This window comes from Cnephaeus nilssonii (assembly GCF_951640355.1).
Source record: "Cnephaeus nilssonii genome assembly, chromosome: 10".
Classification (NCBI taxonomy): Eukaryota; Metazoa; Chordata; class Mammalia; order Chiroptera; family Vespertilionidae; genus Cnephaeus; species Cnephaeus nilssonii.
In genome coordinates, this window is record NC_137081.1 from 10,249,399 (window position 1) to 10,274,618 (window position 25,220).

At 38.2% G+C, this 25,220-nt stretch overlaps 1 protein-coding gene across 4 annotated transcripts; it reads left to right on the forward strand.

Annotated features, from left to right (window-relative positions):
* The first annotated feature begins 1,063 nt into the window (after positions 1–1,063).
* Positions 1,064–25,220, forward strand: NOP58 (NOP58 ribonucleoprotein). 4 transcript variants are annotated; one of them, XM_079782993.1, is made up of 15 exons: positions 1,064–1,304; positions 3,351–3,427; positions 5,510–5,562; positions 8,572–8,693; positions 10,234–10,370; positions 10,972–11,036; positions 12,416–12,550; positions 13,323–13,468; positions 14,762–14,888; positions 17,379–17,542; positions 18,324–18,458; positions 19,006–19,067; positions 20,974–21,107; positions 24,514–24,685; positions 24,947–25,220. In XM_079782993.1, the coding sequence occupies exons 1-15, from the start codon at positions 1,260–1,262 to the stop codon at positions 24,978–24,980; spliced, it is 1,608 nt and encodes a 535-aa protein (XP_079639119.1). In that variant the 5' UTR covers positions 1,064–1,259; the 3' UTR covers positions 24,981–25,220. The 4 variants fall into 4 exon arrangements, with proteins under 4 accessions (XP_079639119.1, XP_079639118.1, XP_079639120.1 ...); XM_079782992.1 differs by having other exon boundaries at positions 24,514–24,677; positions 24,940–25,220; XM_079782994.1 differs by lacking the exon at positions 1,064–1,304 and adding an exon at positions 5,760–5,879 and having other exon boundaries at positions 3,349–3,427; positions 24,514–24,677; positions 24,940–25,220.

Consider the following 25,220-nt stretch of genomic DNA (forward strand, 5'->3'; position numbering starts at 1 on the left):
TGCTATTGGAAGCCAGACTTGTGTAAGAATTGGGGTATTTAAACCAGTCAAGGAGACTGAAAGTTATCAGAAAAGCAAATTATGAGAGGAGTTAGCTTGAAACGCAGGCAGATAGGGCAGGGATCCAGTGGGAACATAGACAGGGGGCAGACACGGCAGTTTAAGTAAGCCTAATAACAGAAACCAACCATGCTGGAAAAAAAATAAAATAAAATGTTTTTGGATAGAGAGCGGGAGGCATGGGAAACCAAGGGAGGGCCTGCAATAAACAAGGTGTACGCACACACAGAAACAGAAGGTGCAGGTTCGTTGCTGGGCACCAGGAGGGACTCAATCAGGGGGTGACATAGACAGATAGGGAGCAGGCTGGTAGCACAGATCTACTCCTAGGACGACTTGCTTTGCTGGCATCCCATTCTTCGGGCCCCCTCCCCGTTGGGGAGTCTGAATCTGCTTGTCATACATTCTCCACACTTTTGCTTAAATCTTCTGGTCCGCGTAGCTCATTCTTCAGCATCCCGAGACAAGACACCGGGAAAACACCTCGGCTCACCCTTCCGGTTATCAATTACACTCATCAAAGAACAGAACATCTACATTCATACCCTAGAGTCATTGCATTAAAAAAAAAAGTGTGTGTGTGGGGGGGAGAGGCCCACATAAATTTGAAACACATCTGTGCAAAACAGTCACTTTGGCCAGAAAGAACCAGCAGGAGAGCTCGCAGACGCTGTGACTACCAAACTGTCATCCTGAGGACTCCCAGGCAGGAGTACAGCCTAGCGGCTTGCACTTCTCAAGTTACATGTGGCCTGAGACACCGAGACACACAGGGACTATTCCACAGGCGAGGCTTAAAAATAATCACAAGCAAAGTTTCATTTGGATTGCTGTGCAGTCTAACAGGCAGAAAGACGCGTCGCCTTGCAAAATCTCGCGACAATTCCGTGGTTCTCCCGCCCCGCCCCCGTGGCGGGAATATTGCGGAAGTGACGTCACGTGCGCCTCGCGCGTCTCGCCGCCCGCCGGAAGCGCGTTGTCTCCCAGAATCCTCGGCGAAGGAGAAGCGCGTTCACGCGTCCTGCACGCAGTGCAGTGTGGAACCTTTAGGCAGCGTGGTCTGGCGCTCTGCAGGGAAGCGTGCGCGTTAGTGCTGGGCCAGCCGCGGCCTTGCGGGCTCGGGGGGCCGCAACTCTGGTCTTTCTCCCTTAGGATAAGCGCTCACGGCGGGCCGCGCCGCGCCCTGACCCGGCCTAACCATGCTGGTGCTGTTTGAGACGTCCGTCGGCTACGCCATCTTTAAGGTAGGGGGGAGATGGAGCCGTTGGAGGGGGAAGGCGGGTGTTGGACCGGCGGGGAGAAGGAAAGACTGACGGGGGGAGGATGACACTGCTCAGGGGAGCGTGGGTGCCTTTTCTGCTCCCCTGCCCTGAAAGGAGGGGGAAGGCTTTGGGCCCGGGAGGCGGCGTGTTTCGGCGAACACGTGGCCTCGCTCTTCGGGGTGCAGGGTTCTGGGTTAGAGGGTTTGGCCCGGTTAGAGAGGTGAACAGAGGCCATATTAGAGTTTTAAAGGTTATGAAGGAGTTCGGGTTTTATCCTGAGTGTTTTGAAGGATGGCTGAAAAGTTTTTAACGAGAGGAAAAAATTGCTTGCGCTGTATGACTGGATTACAGGGCTGCAGGAAGGGAAGCAAGGGTGGTTGTGCATTAAACTAGACAAGCCAAAGATGCTTTGGTTAAGGGTGATGTGAAGATGATCATCGGAGAATTTTAAAGGTAGAACTGACGGGATTGGCCGGTGGCTTGAATGGGGTTTTGGCGTAAGGAAGTGGGTGCGTGATGATAGGGAAGAGAAGAGAAACAGGTTGTTGCGTTTTTTGGGGGGGGGGGGGCACTGAAGAGTTATAGGTTGGCTGTATGAAGCTTGCGATGTTTATACGTGGAAATACAATCGTCATTTCAAGTTTTGAAATCTACCTAGGGGAGAAATCTGGATTGATGATAATCAAGTTGAGATTAGGTTGTTTTTAGTAGGTAAAGTTTGAGGTTAAGGCTTCAGTGGGAGGCTATTGAAATGTTAGGAAGAATGAGGTAAATCGAGTGCCAGACACTCTTCTGAGCTCCACTTCCAGTAGCTTGTTCTATGAAAATGCAACATGTGTGTATACAAAAATGTTTTGAAGGATAAGGAAAGTTTATAAATAACCTAAATATTTATCAATAAAAGCATAAATGATGGTATATTCATACACAGCAATCCTAGGTTGTTAAAACCTAAAATTACATCCATGGTATGCTAAGTGTGTGGTATGCACAAATAAAATGTCACAGTCAAAGAGTCTTAAAGAATATATCCCTAGATGTTAATAACTGATTCTTAGATTTAAAGTGCCCCTTTTTTTTCTTTGCATTTTAAATTTTCCTGTGTCAGGATGTGTCTTACAATTGATGGCATCTTAGTTTTTAAAGAAATCCATAATACTTGCATGTTGGGATGATTAGCAGTAAATAACAAAATTTATTCTATAGAAAGTAGTTAATTGATCATATAGGATATGCATATTTTATGTTGATAGATGCTACCAAATTGCCTTCAAGAAATTCTCTTAGTTTCACTTAAATCAAGAGGGAATAAAAGTTATTTCTCTACACCCTGACCAATACTCTGTGATAAGTCGACTGCTCAAGTACAAGATAGGGTAGGATCAATCTTAAGATACATTCTCCTCCCCCATCCCCCACCCCCATTTAATATCCTTGAAATTAGGATGTCTTACAGTTGACAGCAGGTCAGTTTAATTGGCAGTGTAAAATAATGGTATATTAAAAGTGTTCTAAAGAAAGTCTGTTAATAAGATATGCTTTTTGAAGGGGTTAAGGTGTCCTTAAAAATAGAAAGTTTTCAGCAAAGACATCCCCCCCCACCACCACTAGATCTGAATTCCATCCAGTTATTAAATGTGCTACCTGAGCTAGTAATTTGAAAATTTTATACTGAGTAAGAAAACTGGTTCATTATTTCAGAGGAAAAAAATAACTTATACCATCCTCATTTCACATGTGCAGTTGTACTTGAAGTGTGTAGGTGTATATGGGTGCCTAAGCTGTGCATTTATTTATTTATCGTTAATCCTCACCCAAGGATATTTTTTCGTTGATTTTTAGAGAGTGTGGAAGGGAGGGAGAGAGACAGAAACAGTGATTGTTATTGGGGCTGGGGATCCGGTTATGTGCCCTTGACTGGAATCTAACTCAGGACCCTTCAGTCTGAGGGCGGACACTCTAACCACTGAGCAACTGTCAAGGGCTAAGCTGTGCTATTTTTAAAAATTACTTAAATGTTTATTACAGGTTTTGAATGAGAAGAAACTTCAAGAGGTTGATAGTTTGTGGAAAGAATTTGAAACTCCAGAGAAAGCAAATAAAATGTAAGTCACCTTGAAAATAAGAATGTAGCATTTCACATCTTTAGGGGTTCTTTTTACATACCCCTCCCCTCTTCACATAATTGTTATATTCATAACTTTTGTTTTATAATGTATTTCAGGAATGATATTGGTATAAGCCTAATTATTAGATTTCCTTATTTGGAGCATAAGCTATCTCTTTGTATTAGTTTCAGACTAGATTGGGGAGCAACACAAAATTACTTTTTTGTAAGTTCTTTCAAAGCACGAACTGATTGTGAATTAAGTATAAATTTCTGTTAAAAGTAATATTTGTCAAAAAGCATGGATTTAACTTTTAGTTTCTCTAAGTTAGTGTTATTCAAATGTTTTTTAACTTAATTTGCAGTTTATTCATTCTTTATGACTTCTACTTCCTAGCTCCCACTGGAGGAATAACTAGCTAGGAAATCCTGGAAAGGTAGCCTGAGTTCCCCAAGGTCTCTGGAGTGGAAAATAGAGTGTAATGTTGATGCCAGCTTAAGGAATGAGTGGTAAGAGAGAGCTGGCTTTTCCTCAGGGTAGTCAAGATGGCTTTCACCATCTGTGAATCACCTTTTGAGATAACCCATTTAGTGAATGTCCTAGGAAGGACCTGACTAATACCTTGATACATGTGGGTTTAGGTTATGTCGTTGGGTGCTAAGGGACATGTCATAATTCACCTGCTAGTGCTAGTAAAAACTCACAAGAATAGAAAAAAAACGACTAAAGCTTGCTAAAGATAAAAGAGTGTTGAACCCAAAGAAATGTCATACTAAATAGAGAAACAAATGCGTAGTTCCAGCATTTGTAGTGGCAAAAACCCAAATCTGAAATAATGCTCATTGATACTATAATTGTTAAATAAATTTTAGTATATCTATAGATCTCTTACAAATCTAGAGTGAGTGGTCCATGATATACTGAGAAAACCATGCTTCAGATTTTGTATAATGTGATCCCATTTTTGCCATGTTCCTGTGCATCTATATATGCATTTATGCAAATATGAGAGGTATGAGCAAATGCCACTGCACAAGGTTGCAAATAGGGGTGAAGTGAGACAGGATAGATGAAATTCTTACTTTTTCCTCAAATCATTGTATTGTTGGGTGTGTATTTAAGGGGCCAACAGGGTGTTTCTGACCAGGTAAGAAAAGCTTGCTTAAGATAATATTTTAGACACAATAGAAGACTGATTCATTCTCTCTCTCTCTCTATCTCTCTCTCCTCTCTCTCTCTCCCCCCCTAAAATATATTTTTATTGATTTCAGAGAGGAAGGGCGAGGAGGAGAGAAACATCAATGATGAAAATCATTTATTGGCTGCCTCCTGCACGCCCCCTACTGGGGATTGAGCCTACCACCCGGACATATGCCCTTGACTGGAATTGAATCTAGGACCCTTCAGTCCCCAGACTAATGCTTTATCCCCTGAGCCAAACTGGCTAGGGCTAATTTTCTCTTTTTAAAGGGATATATGCTTTAATTGGCTGGGTTAACTTGATTCATTGTTGTCAATGATGTATTCTTGTTGGAACTGAATCTAAGTGATCTCACTCAACTATTCGTCACTACCACTGAGACAGCAATGGATTAAATGTCTTTGTTTCCATATGAAATGATGTTACTCTGCATATAAGTGTGGGAGAAAGAAGTGAGTAAAATTAAAATAAGGTTGACAAGAATCAGATCTGACAATAAGTTGTTGTTTAATGGTATTTTTACTGGAAAGACAGACTCGTATGTCTTTTCTTAGGCATCTGAGTCTAGCGTTAAGCAACAGAGGTTATGTTGAAGCTTTAGCATCTTTCCTGTGGTTTAGATGTGGTAGCCGGCCTCTTTCCTGTTCTGTTTCCTTCAAAACCTACAACCTTCTCTATAATTGTCCGAACATTAGTAGACTAACGTTTAGAGGAACTGGTCATTTTGTGAAGAATATCTAACTTTGCACCCTGGTACCCTTTGACAGGAACATTTGTTTTATCAGTGCATGCTTTGGAAACAGTCCAACACCCTTTCCTAAATACGTGGCTTTTACAGAAATCAGCGTGCCTGCATGACATTTTTTTCTTTCTTCTAGAGTTAAGCTAAAACATTTTGAGAAATTTCAGGATACAGCAGAAGCATTAGCAGGTAAAGTCAAAGGCTAACTTTTTTGTTTTTAATCTTGGCAATTTGTTATCCTTATTAAAAAATTGTTTGCTTCAGTTGCCTGAGTTAACCTTATTCAATGTTGTCAATGATGCATTCTTTTCAGAACTGAATTTAAGTGATCTAACAAATTCGTCACTACCACTGAGACAACATTGAGTTAGCTTTTTTCACCATAGGGCTGGTTTCCCCCCCCCATGTGATGAGAGCTGAGAAGTGGTTAAATTGATCTCCCTGTGGAAACCAACAGCATAATGCTAAAGCACAATTCAGTAAAAGCTGTTCTACAAGGGACCAAGGTAATGTGGTCAAGCACACAGCTCTGATCATTCTACTATAATGGTAAAGTTGAGAATAGCCAGCATTCCCAGTTGAAATAATAAAACAGCTCTCCAAGGAAACACATTTTTAGTTTGATAAAGCACAACATTATTAAAAGTTTTAGGAAAACTAATACCTTTACGTTTGTGTGTATTTATTATGAAACTCAGAGAGGCATAAGAGCTGTTACCTAAGGAGGTGTGATTTTTTTATGCTTTAGAAGAATGAATGGCTCATCCTTCAATTAGTCCTGATAGGACAACAGACATACGGTAATAGGGTTTATTAACTTGACTTGGCTTCAGTAGGCAGTTGGTTTTACACGTTGTTTTTTTAATATTAGGGGACACAAGACCAGATATAAAACCCTAATCATAAATTTTTCAGTTACTTAGATTCTATATCAAATCAGCCAACTACTTGAAGTATAATTTGAAAATGAAGGGCCATAAGTAAGGATGTGTCTTAATGAATTTGACAGACCCAAATAATTTGGTTCATCAGCCACAGGAGAAGTAGTTCTCTTGTGAAACTTAGGAATCCAACTAAATAAATATGCTGGATTATTAATGTGCCATCCTAATCTTGGCAGATGGGTGAGCTGAAGGAAGACCCAACAATGGGCCAATTTTTTTAATTTTTAAAAATGGTTCTAGGGCTGCTAAATTGGTAATAAAAGCCTTATAGCGCCATTAAGCACAACTATGATAATTTTTACCTGGGGAATTTTTAAAAATATAGTTCTGTACATCATAGCTTTAAAAGTAAATATGGGTAAATGCATTCGGATGCATTCGTCACATAGTAGAGTTGTAAAAAGCTGCAAGCCCTGATCCTGAGTGGACTCTTTTGAACTTCTTTTTGTATATAACCTCTTTAATCTTTTAGGGACATTTCTGATCAATCCTTATTAAATTATTAAATGGATAGGTCCAACCTCTACCCAAACATGAGCAAGTTTTTACTATAGCTAATATATTGGTCACATAGAGTTTGTCAGATTTTGTATTCATCGCTCCAGAATCTTGAAACAATTCTGTGAAGTAGGTAATATCACTATTTTTAGATGATAAAACTGAGGCTTCAGAGGAAGCACATTTCCCTACCAGGTTTTTGGTATTTCTTAAAATATTATAAGATAAATAGTGAAAATTCCATACTAGGTGAGAACCCTCTGACCCTCCCCTTAATCTAAGTTCCATGAAGGCAGAGACTGTTGTTTGCTCTCAAATCCCTAGATTCTAGCACATAAATATTTTGGGATAAATGAATGAAAGTAGAAAGCTCTATCAGGAATCTGGTCATAGAAACCTCTACATTGCTTTTTCCTATCTGTTTTACCAGAAATTTTAACATTGCCTTATTACTAAGAGTAGAGTTCTTGCTGAGAATTAAACTTCCCACTGCCTGTTACAAGAACCAAAACTCAGTGGTTGCAGATGTCAGACTATGCGTTAACACTCCATATTGTAAGAAAGCATCTGATGGGGTGTAATGTGAATTTATACTGGTCCCAGAAGTTCAAATATGACTTTTGCATGAAAAGGTTTATTTTTACTCTGGGTCAGATTTTTAAGATATGTCTTCAAAATAGTCACAGTAAAGTTTGGGCCAACCTACATTTGGATGAAGTGAGAACTACTAGGAGATGCTGAACAGTGGCAGTAGAGAAGATAAGTAGAGGGAAGACTCAGTTCCCCTTTCCCTGACATCTCTATATGTCATCATTTTAAAGTACCTATGAACAGTAATTAACGAACTTTTTTATAAAGGGGGAATAAATGTAAATGTTAGAATAGAGAGTAGAGAGTTATATGTCCCCTAACTTCTCCCCATTGACCCTTTCTACTCCACCCCCGTAGAAGTTTTTAATTATATAAGGAAAGAATACAACTCTTATTAGAAGGTAAATTATTAAGGAGTCAATATTATACAAAATGTAAAAGGTTAGATCCCAACAAAAATAAGTTGAATCTTAGCTTTTTAGAATGTAGAGAGCTGTGTGGTAGCCAAAAGTTTTCGTCTTCACCTTTCATATTCCCAGGTAACAAATGAAATTGATGTGTAATTCAAAAGAATGGAGATGTTGTCAGGAAGAAAGAGCAAGTATCTGCATGACTAAATGCTTGGCCTTCGAAATTATGAAAACTTCTTTCCTGCCAGGCATACATTAAATTCAACTAAAACCCAGACAAATATCAAAAGAGGTGTTAGTTCATGTGGGTCCAGAAGATCTAAGTGTAGATCTAAGGAAGGTGAGAGTTATAAAAGTCACAGATTTAAAGCTTAACCGAAATGAAAGCTGTCCCAAAATTGAACAGGCTGCCTTTGTAATAACGTTTCCATCGTTGGAGGTTTATAAGCCCATGACACCTGTGGATTGGGAATTAGCAAAGGTTAGGCCCCACTTCGATATGCTTACATAGCAGCAGACCTTCCGTTTAACTCCTGGTTCTGGAGTAGAAACGAGGGTGGCAAGATCAGATGAGGTTATGAAATGTGTAACTTGTAAAACATGTTGATCATTTCATTGTAGAAACCATGTTAAATTTAGCCTTTTTGAATGGGAGTGTATATTTCGTTTTATTTTTTAAATTTAAATAAGATCTTAAGCTCTTACAGTTAAAAATTTGAGCATTATACTCTTTTGTTTTTATTTTTCCTGAAAAGCATTCACAGCTCTGATGGAGGGCAAAATCAACAAGCAACTAAAAAAAGTTCTGAAGAAAATAGTGAAAGAAGCCCATGAACCCCTGGCTGTAGCTGATGCTAAACTAGGAGGGGTCATAAAGGTAAAGTTACTCTTTTCTTTCATGCTTCTAATCAGAACTCACCATACAGCGTAGTGACTTCCAAGCTTGGCCTTTGTACTGAGTTGTTCGTTATAAGTTCTCATATTTTATCTTTTTCCCTAGGCTACATAATTGATTTCGATATGATTATCAGAGCTAAGCATGTATGTTCATTGTAGGAAATTCAAATACACCAAAAAAAGATTTTTTTAAAAAAATAGCTTTAATCCTGCCACCTAGAGATTGTCTGTTAACCATTTGTGTATATCCTGCCATATTTTGGTATAGGCACATTTTTTCCCCCAACGTTAATGGAGTCATGACATTTCTTTTTTAGTGTATGTGTTTGTTAGAAAACTTTAGTAGGGGGTAGAGTCGCTAGAGGTTAAACAAAGTGAGAGTGGAAGGAAAGACCAGAAAAGTAGGCTCTCCAAAATGAAAAGCAGAACCGTTTGAGAGCCAGTTGTGATAGTTTGATCTTTGGAATTATTTTATGTTGTAGATCTTTTAGGTAGGAAAGTTAGAGATTTGAGTGTTTTTAAAGCCAGGATCATGAATTGAAGAGGTTTGTGTAAATAGATTATTTCTAATACTATCAGGTCATGAAGTTTTCTGTGATGGTGTCAGTCTCTACCTTCATTCTTAGTTTATTTTTTTTCTGTTAAAAACATTAACTTTTAGGTCTAGCTGGTTTTGGTTTGGCTCTGTGGATAGAGCATTGGCCTGTGGACAGAAGGGTCCCGGGGTTGATTCTAGTCAAGGGCACATGCCCGGGTTGCAGGCTCAATCCTCAGTAGGGGATGTGCAGAAGGCAACCTATCATTAACTTTTAGCATAATAAGTATATAAACAGTCATGCAGAACAGCAAATTGCTTAATGGTGTGATTATGGGTATCTTTAATTTTTTTCTTTTCAGTTTCTCCATTTAAAAAAATTTACACTGAATATTACTCATATGCATTCTAAATATTTGTTTCTTAAACATGATGCAATATATACAATTTTGTATATTTGTATTTGATGAACTAGAACTGTAAATTTGTATGATGGAGTTAGCAAATACACTCAGTATGACAAAATGAAGGTATGGAAAACAAAATTTATTATCCTGTTTGTAAGGGGTGTGTAAAAACTTACTGTATTATGAACATTTTTGTATATGTGAACACATACATATTAACATGTATATATTTGGAGATCAGACAAGTTCAGAGTGGTATGGCCCAAAATGCTGGTGTTGGTTAGCACATGTATACGTGTATTTGGCAGTACTTAAGGGATGCTAACATTTATCTGTAGGAAAAGGGCTTAAGGCTCAAAATTTTGCTTTTTATTCACTTGTCCTAGAGTGCTATTGATTAAAATCTGTGTATGTTACCTTTATAATTTTTTTAATTACTTTTATAATTTTTAAAAGAAGATAAATAATGTAAGGTAGTAAAAGATTTCTCACACCAATACGACACAGAACTAGGTTAAACTGTATTTAACTTTTTATAGCTTTTATTTATTTAATACAAATGTTTCTTGTTTTTATAGGAAAAGCTGAATCTCAGTTGCATCCATAGTCCTGTTGTTAATGAACTTATGAGAGGAATTCGTTCACAGATGGATGGATTAATACCTGGGGTAGAACCACGTGAAATGGCGGCTATGTGTCTTGGGTTGGCCCACAGGTGAGATTTAATGGAAAACAAAGTTGACTTTTATTTAATAAACAATTATATAGCACTGTTCTAAGCACATTCTACGATTCTCATAACAATCAATAGTAGTGCCCTCATTTTACAGAGGAGGACATTTGTACACTGGTAGGGTCCCTAGCGGCTTCCCTCCCTTCTCCTGGCTGGCCCTGCCCCCGAGTCGAACTCCAGGTTGAGGGGACAATTTGCATACTATGCTTTTATTATATAGGATTATTCCTCCATGGCCTTCTGTTTTCAGGTGTTACAGTGCTGCATTTTTTTTTCCTTACCTGCTGGTATAAGACATTAATATGCTGTAAAAATAATCTGAATCAATATGACCTGTACTATACAGCATTATTCTAGTTGTCATTCATAAATGAATGTTACAGAACTATAGGTTATAGCAGGACAGATGTATTATTTTCTTCTTAAATGTGTATTTTCTGGTGTTGCAACTGATTTTCCCATGTAGAAAAAGTAAAACTAAAACTAGCTCTGAGGGAGGGATTTGGGTTTTATAAGTTTTTAAGGTGTTAAATAAATGCTTTTTATAGATGCTATCTTAGTAATTTATCTTCCTTCTCCCCAGCTTGTCCCGGTATAGATTGAAATTTAGTGCTGATAAAGTGGACACAATGATTGTTCAGGCAATTTGTAAGTATAGTAAATGTGAGGTCTACTCTGTTCTACATGGGTTTTTTTCCCTAATATTAAAACTGTATCTTTTATAATTCTGTTGAGAAAGAGAGTAACTAGAACTCTCTCTCTTTTTCTTTTAAATATGTTTTTTTTCCATTGATTTTAGAGGGGAGAGAGAGGGGAAAAAATCATTGATCGGCTGCTTCCCACATGTACGCCTGATCAAGGATTGAGGGATCAGGGGTTGAGGCCACAACCTGGACATGTGCTCTGACTGGGAATCGAACCAGTGACCTCTTGGTGCTGGGACCGACACTCAACCAACTAAGTCCCACTGGCCAGGGCATAACTAAAACTCTCAATAAGAGATTGGAAATGCAGAATAGAAAAAGGAAAAACTACCCATAATTTAGACTAGTTGGAAATAATGTGAATGACGTTACCAGTGTAAACCAGTTCATTTGTCTTCCATGGAAAATGCTAAAACTATATGGGAACTGTATTGTGCTGTTTTGCTTTTGTCACTTGGTTTTATAATAGGTCATTCCATATTAAGTGATTTTTTTTGAAATACCAATTTTTAAAAAAAACAAACATTTTATTGATGTTTTTACAGAGAGGAAGGGAGAGGGAGAGAGAGTTAGAAACATTGATGAGAGAAAAACATCAGCTGCCTCCTGCACAGCCCCCACTGGGGATGTGCCCGCAACCAAGGTACATGCCCTTGACTGGAATCGGACCTGGGACCCTTGAGTCTGCAGGCCAACACTATCCACTGAGCCAAACCGGTCAGGGCTGAAATACCACTTTTAATTTTTCAATTTTAAAAAGTCCTTTAAACAGCAATTGCATTTCTGGGTATATACCCAAAAGAATTTAAAGCAGGTACTCAAACAGATACTTATATACCCTGTTTATACAGCATTATTTACAATAGCCAAAGATAGGAATAAACCATATGCCTGTTAACAGATGAATGGACAAACATAATGGTATATACACACCATGAAATAAGCGTCCTTAAAAAGGAATGAAGTTCTAGTACACGCTACCTACAACAGAGATGAATGTTGAAAACATGTTAAGTGAAATAAGCCACACACAAAAAGACTTGTGTGGTTTCTAGAATAGGCAAATACATAGAGACAATAGAACAGATTACCAGGGCCTGGGGGAAGGTGAGGATGCAGAGTTCTTTAGTAAGTACAGAGATTTAGTTTGGGATGATGAAAGAGTTCTCTAATAGTTGCACAACATTGTGAATGTACTTGATGCCACTGAAATGTACATTTGAAAATGGTTAAAGTGAGATCAATTTTATGTGTATTTACCACAATTTTAAAAACGCTTTTAAATTCCTGTTTTCTTTTGTTTTTTATTTTAATCTGCTGCAGCCTTGTTGGATGATTTGGATAAAGAATTAAACAACTACATTATGCGGTGTAGAGAATGGTATGGCTGGCATTTCCCTGAATTAGGAAAAATAATTTCAGATAATTTGACATACTGCAAGTGTTTGCAGAAAGTTGGTGAGTTAACTTTATGCTTTAAGGCATTGAAAAATCTGAATTATAATTTTTTTTCTTAACAAGCTTCCCAGAATTTTTTACAACTAAAATTATGTTTTAGGTGTGTGGCCGTATTAATATCTGTTAGATTTCAAAAACAAATTTAACTTTTATTTTGAAGGCCTGTGCAACAGAATGTGGATCTCTCATTTTTCTTTAAATTAAATGGCTTCTTCTGGTGAATATGTCTCATAATGAATTTGCCATTAATAGGGGCAACTATAGACTGGGGAATATCCATAATTAATATTAAAAACTATTGCTATCTGTATTGTTAATGTTATAGTCTATATCAATAATAGAGTAATATTAGTAGAAGATGCTGAATATTAATAAGTGAGTTACTTGGCTCATTATATTGCCATTTTATTGTCCCAAGAATTTATGGTCCTAGCTTCTATATAACCTTAACTACCAATTGTCTGTCACAATGTTAGTTCTATTGAAGGGGATATTTTGGGCTTTGTGTTGGTGGTGGGTTTTCTTTTTTCCTATTTCTTTTATTTATCTATTTGTTTCTTGAGGGAGGTGATGGGGAGAGGTTTTACTCTCTAAAATTCTCTAAAATTAAACCTTTACATAAGGAATATTACTAGGCCAAATTTGTTTGCTTTTTTTTGTTTAGGCACCTTTTTCATTGGCTTATCTCTACCCTTTTTTTTTTTTGACTATTCGGTGGCTTTTTAATTTATTCAAAAGTGATTCTCCCTCATCCCCTGCAAACATTCCATAGGTGATAGGAAGAATTATGCCTCGGCCCAACTTTCTGAATTACTGCCAGAGGAAGTTGAAGCAGAAGTAAAAGCAGCTGCAGAAATATCTATGGGAACAGAGGTTTCAGAAGAAGATATTTGCAACATTCTGCATCTCTGCACTCAGGTAAACTGCATATAGAGAAACTAGTTGGGGTGGTACCAGCACTGTAATAATAATTTTCTGATGGCAGTGATGATTTTTAAACTAATTGTTCACCTGATAAATAAATATGAGGGTGTTCAGTCACTACCTCATCTGATGCCATCTTGATTTATAAACTTAAAGGGGGAAATATATACTAAAATGAAATTAAGAATGCTGTTCTGGCCAGTGTGGCTCAGTTGGTTGGAGTGTTGTCCCGTACACCGAAAGGTTGTGGGTTCGATTTCCAGCCGCAGTCTCGGATATGTGCGGAGGGCAACCAATTGATGTTTGTCTCTCACATGGGTGTTTCCTTCTTGCTTTCCCTTCCCTACTCTCTAAAAATCAATGAACATGTCCCCAAGTGAGGATTTTTTTTTTTAAGTACTAATTTATTTGTGTTTTTTCATTGTCAGAATAATGATTATAAATTCATTAAGAAGGCAGAGAAGGATAGCTTGAGTTATTTTAACTTTTATGTGTATAGCCTGTAGTGATTTTTTCCCCCTTTCCTTTGGAAATAGCTGTACAAAAATCAGAGGGTGACACAAATGTCTAATCCTTGGAGGTTTTTAAAAACAGTAATATTGGCTAATACTTTATTTACATACATATATTATTGAATTTCAGAGAGGAAGGGAGAGAGGAAAGAGAGATAGAAACATCAATGATGAGAGAATCATTTATCGGCTGCCTCCTGCATGCCTTCTACTGGGGGTCGAGCCCGCAATTCAGGCATGTGCCCATGACCAGAATCAAATCCGGGACACTACAGTCTGCAGGCAGACACTCTATCCACTGAGCCAAACCAGCTAGAGCTTGGCTATCATTTTCAGTTTACTAGTATTAAGTTGTTTACATACATCTATCTATGTATATAAAATAGAGAAATATGCTAATTAACTGGGATGCCGTAATGGGTTGATGGGACAGGAGGTTGTGCGCGCAGCGTTGGGGGCAGGGTGGCAGGGGCCTCCACGTACCTGCGCTGGGGAGGACCTGATCAGCAGTGGCTGTGGCTGCTGCAGGGCCCAGGGAGCAAGGCAGGGCCGGACCGGTGACTTGAGGGTGGGCGGCGCAGCATGATTTCGAATCGCACGCTGGGCTCCTAGGTATGTAATAAAAAATCTTCACAGCAGCCCTTTTGTAGGTAACTGATGTATGCAATGATTAGTTCTATGGTAGATATAGGTCTCTGAGGTTTTAGACTTGTAAATTTTAAATTGTTTGTACTCTTAATCATTTATGAGTTAATCATTTTGTTCCTTATACTAGGTGATTGAAATCTCAGAGTATAGAACCCAGCTCTATGAATACCTACAAAATCGAATGATGGCCATTGCACCCAATGTCACAGTCATGGTTGGAGAATTAGTTGGAGCACGGCTCATTGCTCATGCAGGTGATGATTGTAATGTAATTTGTAATATGGATATTGAGGTTTTTTCTAGCAAGGATTTTTTTTTTTTTAACTACAGTTATTAAAGAAATTTTAGATAATACAGTTAGGTAATACGTGGGTGAGGGCTAAGGACCAGTGTTCGATGATGATTTTTACTTGTATGCCTGATTTCCTTTGGGATAATGAAGGCATCTTTAGTCACTACCTCTTCTGAGACACTTGTCCATTGTCAGAAGTTTGCTGTTAATTAGAATAATCAGGTGAATACAGGAGGATGCAATCAGTTAACATTTTATAATAATAAAAAGTCATCAACTGATGGTTACCAGGAGGGTTCGGAGGCTTGGTGAAAAAGATGAAGGAATTAAGAAGTACAAATTGGTAGTTACAAGATAGTCCCAAGGAAGTAAAAGTAGAGCATAGGGAATATAGTCAATAATCCTACCTAATAAAAGGGAAGTATGCAAATAACCATCACTCCTTTACGCCCACGATTGGGCCGGCGGCAGGCTGGGGGTGGGACTTGGGGTGGCCAATTGGGCTGGCCAATGGCCAGCACTGCGGGAGGACCAATGGAGCCGTCGGAAGGCGCTGGTGGCGGAACTCAAGGGTGGCCGATTGCGTGGCTGCCAGCACCAGTTTTCCTCTGGCCACCAGCCGATCGGAGTTCCTCTCGGGGTGGCCGATGGCGCTGGCGGGAGCCGCTCCGATCGGCGGGTGGCCAGAGGAAAACTGCTGTTGGCGGAACACTGGTGCCGGCAGCCAGGTGAAGGAAAGTGGAAGGTCTATTGCACGAAACTTTGTGCAACGGGCTTCTAGTCTATATATATAAAAGGATAATATGCAAAGTGTTCCCTTAGGAGTTCGACCGCTCACTATGATGTGCTCTGACCACCAGGGGGTGGCACGGAATGAAGGAAGGCCCCAGCCGGCAGCCAGGGAAGGAAGGCCCCGGCTGGCAGCCAGAAGGCCCCAATCGGCCCTGATCACTGGCCAGGACTAGGGATCCTACCCGTGCATGAATTTCATGCACTGGGCCTCTAGTACTACTATAACTATGTATGGTGCCAGGTTGGTACTTGAAATACTGGTGAACGTTTTATAAAGTATATGATTGTTGTACACCCGAAAGTAATACAAAATAACACTGAAGGTCAACTTTAATTGGAAAATAAAATTATCCGGCCACACTGGCTCAATTGGTTGAACATCGATAGTCCTATATAACGACAGGCTCCCAGTAAGATTCCCTGTCAGGGTATATACCTGGGTATCAAGTTCAATCCCTGGTTGGGGCACATTCAGAAGGCAATTAATTGATGTTTCTCGTTCTCTCCCTCCCTCCTAAGCATGTTCTCAGGTAAGGATTTAAAAAAGAAAATTTGAAAACAGTCAAAATTTGAGTAGTTTTGAAAAATCACAGCAGGCGATTTATACTAGAATAGATACTTCATTGGTTAAATATGTCATCAAATATCCCCAGTTGTAAGGATGGAATCATTTAGGATGGTTTTGTTGTCTGCATCCAAAATTTCATAGGTTTATCTAAATTTGTAGCAGATCTATCAAAGCAGCAACTTTTCATACCCAATTTGTGTACCTATAAGCATATCTCCTCATCCATATCTTAACTAGGGGTAAATAAAAGTGTTTGGAGTTTATCACATGGTTCTATAAGATGTCCTAATAAGTTTCCATTTACTTTTATGGGATTGTTGTTTTTTCATATCTGAAGTATATTTGATATCCAAAATCTTAAAAAATAGAGACTAGATTGATGGTTGTCTGTAAATATATATGTTGATATTTATACTAGAGGCCCAGTGCACAAAATTTGTGCACTCTGGGGAGGGGTTCCCTCAGCCCAGATTGCGAGAGGATGCAGGCCAGGCCGAGGGACCCCACGGGTGCACGATCAGGGCTAGGGAGAGATGTGGGAGGTTGGCCAGCCAGGGAGGGACTGTGGGAGAACTCCAGAGTGTGTCTGGCCCGTCTTGCTCAGTCCCAATTGGCTGGACGTTGCAGCAGGCTCACCTATCAGTCAGAGCGTCTACCCCCTGGTGGTCAGTGCACGTCATGTCATGCGATAGAACGGCTTTAGCGTATCATTAGCGTATTACGCTTTGATTGGTTGAACGAACGACTGGATACTTAGCATATTAGGCTTTTATTATTATATAGGACCTTGTGGTATGCTAATTGTAATGCAAAATAATAAAACCATTTTTCAGGCAAATATGTAAAATTGAACAAGCTCAATCTTCAGTTTGTCACAGACATTCATCATATACTTTTGCTTGTGATGCTAATGGAAGAATCACAAATGCTAAGGCATCAGGATTTTTAGGAAATTCTAGACTTAGAAAATTTTTGTATTACATCAGATTTCTGTTCTGGTGGCTATAATAACCAGACTGTAAGTTCTGCGTTTAATGCATGGAACTTTGAAATAATCAAAAAGTGATTGTAGCTACTTCTTTTCTCTTGAAGGTTCTCTTTTGAATTTGGCCAAACATGCAGCTTCCACAGTTCAGATTCTTGGAGCGGAAAAGGCACTCTTCAGAGCTCTGAAGTCTAGACGGGATACCCCTAAGTATGGTCTCATTTATCATGCTTCGCTCGTAGGCCAGACAAGTCCCAAACACAAAGGAAAGGTGAGTTAGAGTTTTCCTGAGGTAGACTTTTCTCTCTTTTTCTTCTCCAAGCAACTCATTTTTCCTCATACTCTATAGTATGCAATGAATCTTTTTATTCTCATTAAATAGAGAATGGTGAATTCTTTAAATTTTAAAAAAGCACTCTGTATACTAAAAGAACAGATTTAAAGAAAGTAATTTTGGTCCTGTTAAAGCCATCTTATTTCCTGTGTCAGTATTTTCATAGAATTTACCTATTGGTAAGGGGTACATCAAAAGTGTTCTTGTGGCAGGAAACCAACTTGGCATCAATTTTGTAATTTTATGAATTATAAAAAAGAATAGCCCTGTGCAGTGATGTTGTGTCTATTCTGTAGGGCACATATTTTATTTATTTTGGAAAAACAGGGCACATGTTTTAAAAGAAACTAAAATTTTATAAAATTCAGAGCAAAGTGATAGGAGAAATAAAGAGTTTGTTAAAATGAAAATGTTAATTAGCTTGAAAAGGGGCTGCACTTTTTCTGGTTGTCCTCATTGTGTAGAATTAATATCATTGAGTAGAAACTAAAGGAGGGCATTAGCAAAATAGTTTGAAGTGGTTTTAAACATAACTACTAAAGATCTTTTTATCCACCAAAATGATGGTGGTTGTACATAACCAGTTAGCCATTATATTGCAGCAAAGATTTAAATATAAGATAGGTGGCTTGAGTTGTATGATTGAAAATGCTTTTGTAATTTCTGGTTTAAAGAAAATCCTAGCATGAATGTTTCTAACTTCAAGTTCTCTATTTAGATTTCTCGAATGTTGGCAGCCAAAACTGTTTTGGCTATCCGGTATGATGCTTTTGGTGAAGATTCCAGTTCTGCGATGGGAGTTGAGAACAGAGCCAAATTAGAGGCCAGGTTGAGGGCCATTGAAGATAGAGGGGTAAGAAACATACCCTGCCTATTGCAGAAGTGTTATCTGTTAAAAGTTAATCAACTTAGTTCACCTGCTAAACAGTTTTGTGTTTTTTTTGTTTGTTTGTTTGTTTGTTTGTTTGTTTTTTTTAAATATATTTTATTGATTTTTTTTACAGAGAGGAAGGGAGAGGGATAGAGAGTTAGAAACTTGGATGAGAGAGAAACATTGATCAGCTGCCTCCTGCACACCTCCTACTGGGGATGTGCCTGCAACCAAGGTACATGCCCTTGACCGGAATCGAACCTGGGATCTTTCAGTCCGCAGGCTGACGCTCTATCCGCTGAGCCAAACCGGTTAGGGCAACAGTTTTGTTTTTATTAAAGTATTACATATGTCCCTTTTTTTCCCCATTGACCCCTTTAAACAGTTTTGTTTTATGATACGTTTTAGTATGTCTCATATATTCTTTTTGTATCTACTGTTGACAATTTCCCTTACATTTAATAAGAATTGATGTATTAGAGTATATACTATAAGATTTTATCTTAGAAAATAATTTTTCTTTTCTTAGATAAGGAAAATAAGCGGGACAGGAAAGGCATTAGCAAAAGCAGAAAAATATGAGCATAAAAGGTGAGTACATGTGAGGGAGATGGATGAACAGTTCCTACTTATTTAAATGTTAATTGTTGACAGCCGTTTTTTTTTATTATTATTATAAACTGAAGCACCTCAATGCCACCCCCCCTTTTTTTTTGCCATTTATAGTTTTTCATATTCAGTCCTGTTTTTTAATCAAATACACACATTTATGTTGTTGTAATAAGTTCACATTATATATTTGTTTTGGCTTTTTAAAATATTTACCCTACTCATTTCCAAATATTGATAGTAAATATTTAGCATTCATAATTCCTGTATAGTATACAATTTATCAAAAAGAAAATTCAGAGTTAACCAACATGTATATTTTACAAAAGAGACAAAAGTTTAAAAATGGCTAAGACACATGATGAAGTATTCAGACCTAACGGTAAAATTTATAAAAGATATGTGTGGGGAGAGGTGTTCTGGTTATTATTTGAGGTGATGCTTAATATTGGTGAGGTTGTGATGATAGAAGTAGCATGCAGGACAGCTTTTCTGGGAAGCAGTTAGACAGTACGCATCAAGAGCCTTAAAAATGTTTCTAGTCATTAACTCATAAATTCTACTTTTAGGAATCTTGTAATTCTTTAAGAATTTTAATAAGAAGTGCGCGGGGAAAGCAATATATAGTATATCACAGTTATAAGTATATATATTTAAATATACACATTCAGAAAAATAGTTTTCCTTTATTCTGGAAAGAAACCTTATGTATTCAGTATGGACATTAATGTTTTCTCTTTTTTTAAAAAAAATATGTTTTTATTTAATTTAGAGAAAAAGGAAGGAAGAGGGATAGAGAGATAGAAACATCAATGAGTAACATCCTGCACATCCCCTACTGGGGATCAAGCCTGCAATCCGGGCATGTGCCCTGACTGGGAATAGAACTGATGACCTCTTGGTTCATAGGTCACTACTCAACCACTGAGCCACACTGGCTGGGCATTAATGTTTTCTTTTATAGTTCATAAAGTTTCCAAATTTCTCAGTTGACAAATGTGGATCTTGGTTTTTAAATTATGTTTTTAATTTTTAAACTCTAAAAGTTAGTCATTAGCCTGCAAGTCAACTTAAGAAACAGACAGTTCTTTAGCTTGTTTTGTATAAATTTTTAATATTCTATGCTTATAACTTTAATCACATGCACTTAACACTAATTATGATATTTACGTCACATTTTTGGCACTCCTTCCATTTTTTTTCTTTCTGCTACGTTAGAACCAAAGCAGTCGTTGGGTTTTAAGGACTTATGCATAGATATCCCCGTCTTGTTCCTCTACCTCTTGGGTTCTTGAGATGAGCCTTCTGTATTAAATTCGATTGAAATCATTTGGTTTGGTTTTCATTGAATTACTTTATATTGTAAAGAGATTTTTTTCCACCTATGCTAATTGAAATTATGTATTTGTTTGTTAGTTGATCCTCACTGGAGGATATTTTTTTATTTATTTTTAGAGAAAGTGGAAGGGAGGTGAGAGAGCGGGAGAGAGAGATATGGATATGAGAGAGAATGCCTCTTCTATGCACCCAGACCAGGGCCAGGGATCGAACCTGCAACCCAGGTACATGCCCTTAACAGGGAATCAAACCCATGATGCTCCAACTGCCTCACCAGCCAGGGCTAAATATTTTTCTACATTATAGTCTCTTGATTCAGAATTCATTTAGCTCACCACTTCTCTTGAAGTGTGATTAACCTAACTGGAAAATATTAAAACACTCTTTACCTTTTTGGAAACTTAGTTTTCATAAACTGCCCCAAAGCCACTAAACTCAAACAGCATTTTATGCTTATATGTTATCTAATAGCATTTCTTTTAAACCTCTCTACGATTATTTTAGTTACAGATATTTGTAGAGATTTTCTTAAACTCCTTGACTCTTTCAGTGAAGTGAAGACTTATGATCCTTCTGGTGACTCCACACTGCCAACCTGTTCTAAAAAACGCAAGATAGAACAGGTAGATCAAGAGGATGAAATAATTGAAAAGAAGGCAAAAAAAGCTAAGGTTAAAATTAAAGGTTAGTTTGAATTTTTTAAATATCCTTTATACTCTTATTCCTTAAGTACAGACTTCATAAGTCTTGGTAAAATCTGTGCCATTGAACCTTATTGTGAAATCATACATATTGAAATTTAGTGTTATTTTAATAAGCCATCGTGTTCTCTGAGAATAGTTAGGACATTGTTAAATTTATCAGATTTCATAGGGGTTCATTTCTAATGAACATGTGGAATTGTATATTACACTAAGTATATCAAACCAAAACTTTGGTTTCTACCACATGAACTATTTTGAGAATCAGCTTAAAATGGGAAAAAAACATGCAGTTTTTAAATGGGTTATTTAGATCTTTTTGTTATATGGTTAAGTGTAGGATTGAGCTAGCAGAGGTGTTTTTCATCATTTCTTTTACATTGAATGGACTAGAGTGCTAATATACTATTAGCCTACCATCATAGTAATGCTATTTAAAGGGCTCTCTGGCCCTGGCTGGCGTAGCTCAGTGGTTAGAACGTTAGCCTGATCTAACCCGAAGGATTGGGTTGAGGGTTTGCTCCCAGTCAGGACCAGTGCAGGAGGCAACCAGTTGATGTGTCTCTCTCACATAGATGTTTCTCTCTCTGCCCCCACCCCCCTTTTTTCTCTCTCTGAAAAGCAGTGGAAAAAAAATACCCTCAAGTAAGGATTAACTAAAAAAATAAAAGGTGTTCTCTAGCTAGGCTGTTGTGTTTCAGTGGTTGAGCATTCACCTATAAACCATGAGGTCATGGTTCGGTTCCTGGTCAGGGCACATTACATGTTGCAGGCTCAATCCCCAGTAGCAGGCATGCAGGAGGCAGCCAATCAATGATTCTCTCTCATCATTGATGTTTCTCTCTCCCTTCCTCTCTGAAATTATATATATATTTATTTTTATTTTTTTCAGAGAGGAAGGGAGAGGGAGAGAGGTAGAAACATCAATGATGAGAGAGAATCATTGATCGGCTGCCTCCTGCATGCCCCCTTTGGGGAGGGGTGGAGCCCGCAACCCGCGAATGTACCCTTGGCCGTAATTGAACCTGGGACCCTTTAGTCCGCAGGCTGGCACTCTATCCACTGAGCCAAATCGGGTAGGGCTAAAAATACATTTTTAAGAATAATAGTCCTGGCCGAGTAGCTCAGTTGATTAGAGCATCATCCCCATACACCAAGATTGTGGGTTCAACCCCCTGTCAGGGCACATAAAGGAATCAACCAATGATGTCTCTCTCTCTCCCATTCTTCCTCTCTTTTTTTCTCTCCCTCCCTCTCTCTCTCTCTAAAATAAATAAATGTTTAAAATAAATAAATAAATGAAAAATATATAAAAATAACAGGTGCTCTCCAGCCTGGCCGGTGTGGCTCAGTGGTTGAGCCGTAGACCCATGAACCAGGATGTCGTGGTTTGATTCCCGGTCAGGGCGCATGCCTGGGTTGTGGGCTTATCGATGATTCTCTCTCTGAAATCTAAAGGAAAAGGGGGGCGGGGCATGGCTGGCGTGGTTCTGTGGTTGAATGTTGGCCTATGAACCAGGAGGTCACTGGTTTGATACCAGGTCAGGGCACGTTCCTGGGTTGCAGGCTCAATCCCCAGTGGGGGGCGTGTGGGAGGCAGCCGATCAATGATTCTTATTGGTATTTCTCTCTTTCTTCCTCTCTGAAATCAATAAAAATATTAAAAAGAAAAGGAAAAAAAAGGTTCTCTCCAGTATACTAGTCTGTCTTGCAAAGTTGAAAAGCAAGTATCCCTTTTTATTAGCTGGACCTATATTGAGTGCCTACCACATAGTCTAGCAAGACAGGCATTAAAGCAATGACTGATTGAATTTTTGGTTTCTAAATAGCTCAGTGGTCAAAAGTAATACCGTGAACAAATGTGGGCTCCTGCCCTAGATGAAGAAAACATTATTTAACTATATGCTTATTTAACTCCTATGCTTCTGTTTTTTTATTGAACAATAAGTAGCTCTCTCAATTTATTAGTAGCTTTTGAAAGTACCAGACTCCAGATATGTATCTTCACTTATATACCCAATAAGCTTTTCAAACTTAACATTTATGGATCCTTGTCACTTCCACTCTGTTGTTTGTCCTTGAATTGTGTTCTTTTATAACCCATTGTATTCTTGCAGCAGATCTTCTTGATTCTACTTTGAAAATATATCCACAATCTAACCATCTATCATACTTATCACTTCTTTTTTTTTTTTCATACCTACCACTTCTTAACGTAACAGCCACACTGGCTCTTCTTGTTATTCATTGAACCTGCCATCTACTCCTTTCTTCCAAAATAACCTTAGCATTTCTTCTACCAGGAATATTTACCTCAAGATTCATTGGGGGAGAGGGGGGTGTTGGTTTGTTTGTTTTTGTTAATCCTCACCCAAGGGTTTTTTTCCCCATTGATTTTTTTTTTTTAGAAAGGGTGGGGGCAGAGAGATAGACATATCAATTGGTTGCATCTCAGAAGACCCCTACTGGGTCTGGGGATCCGATCTGCAACCCAGGCATGTACCCTTGACTGGAAATCAACCCGAGACAATGGGTACACAGGCTGACACTCTAACCACTGGGCAACACCAACCAGGGCCAGATTCATCCATTATGCATTCCCTTACTTCTTTTAGGTGTTTGCCCAACTTTTGTGTAAAATGTCCACATGCATCACCTTCCTCAGTGTTCCTCTTTCTGCTTTCTTTCTTTCATCATTAATTTATTTGATCCCCACCCGAGGATATGTTTATTGATTTTAGAGAGAGAAACATTGGTCCGTTGCCCCACACACACACCCCAAACTCGTAACCTTTTTGTTGCATTGGACAATCAGTGCTCCAACCGAGTCACACCCACCAGGCCCTTCCTGCTTTATTTTTATCCTTTGCACTGATTCTGTGTAAAAAGACTGTGTCTTGATGATAGCTACCTATTACTGAATCTTCCTTCTAATGTGTTAAGTATTTTACATGTGTTATCTCATTATACCCTAGTAGTCCATTGAGATGTGCATTGCTACACTTTATAGATGAGGAAATTGAGTTTACAGAAGTTACACGATTCACTCAGGGCCACTGCTCAGGTTGAATTAATACACGTTTTAACTCCATAGCACAAATTCTTAATCATTTCTGATGTAATTCACTATCTTCCCCAAAACAGTGGATTTGCAGATGAGATGATCTGTCTTAATTCTAATTTCTATGCATAGCTGCATGATCAAGGGTAATTTACTTATCTCTGAGCTTTATATCATTTGTAAAGTTAGTGGTTTTGCACTAGGTAAGTGTTAATAAACTCTGGATGATTGACCAGAATGACAGGAGGAGACTAAGATTCAAACGGTTTGGGGGGACTGAGGTCTGATAACATGTTAATTGTTATATCTTTACATTTACCCTATTCAGTTGAAGTAGAAGAAAAAGAAGAGCAAGAAGAAGAAGAAGAAGGAGTACTAGTGGTAGAAGAACAGGAGACATCTGTGAAGAAGAAGAAGAAAAAGGATAAGAAGAAACACATTAAGGAAGAACCGCTTTCTGAGGAAGAACCATGCACCAGCACAGCGGTTCCTGTATGTTTGTTTTTGATTACCAATACTATAAAAGACTATTTCTCAAAATTAGACTCATTACAAATGGATTTGCTTTGAGTAAGGGAGAGAATATGATCTAGTACAGATAGCTTTCTTAGAGATGGCTCTTATATTTTAAAATGTTAATTTTCTCTTAAATTTATTTTTAAGAGAAATATATCTACCTTGCTTTGTATGAGGAAAAATTTATTATCCATACATTTACAACTCTTTCAAAAGCATTCTTATTGTTTATTTTCAGAGTCCAGAGAAAAAAAAGAAAAAGAAGAAGAAGAAAGGTAATGAGGACTAATGGAAAGGAATCACAGTTGGATCACCTGGATACATCGTCCTTAAGATTCAGTCAAGAGTATGCCAGAGATGCTCCCTAAGATAATCGAGGATGAACAGAGGTTTAGTGAAACAAAGTGATTACTCATTTATAGCTTTTCAAACCTACTTGTGTCTTGACATCAACTCTGTTAACTTTATTATGTCATCATTTTTAGTCTTTGTAATACAAATAAAAATATTTTCTTGGTA

Coding starts and splice junctions, on each gene's coding strand:
- NOP58 (XM_079782992.1), top strand. CDS start 1,260: ATGCTGGTGCTGTTTGAGACGTCCGTCGGCTACGCCATCTTTAAG. Junction 8,694..10,233: donor AACTAGGAGGGGTCATAAAG/GTAAAGTTACTC, acceptor TTGTTTTTATAG/GAAAAGCTGAATCTCAGTTG. Junction 10,371..10,971: donor TGTCTTGGGTTGGCCCACAG/GTGAGATTTAAT, acceptor CCTTCTCCCCAG/CTTGTCCCGGTATAGATTGA.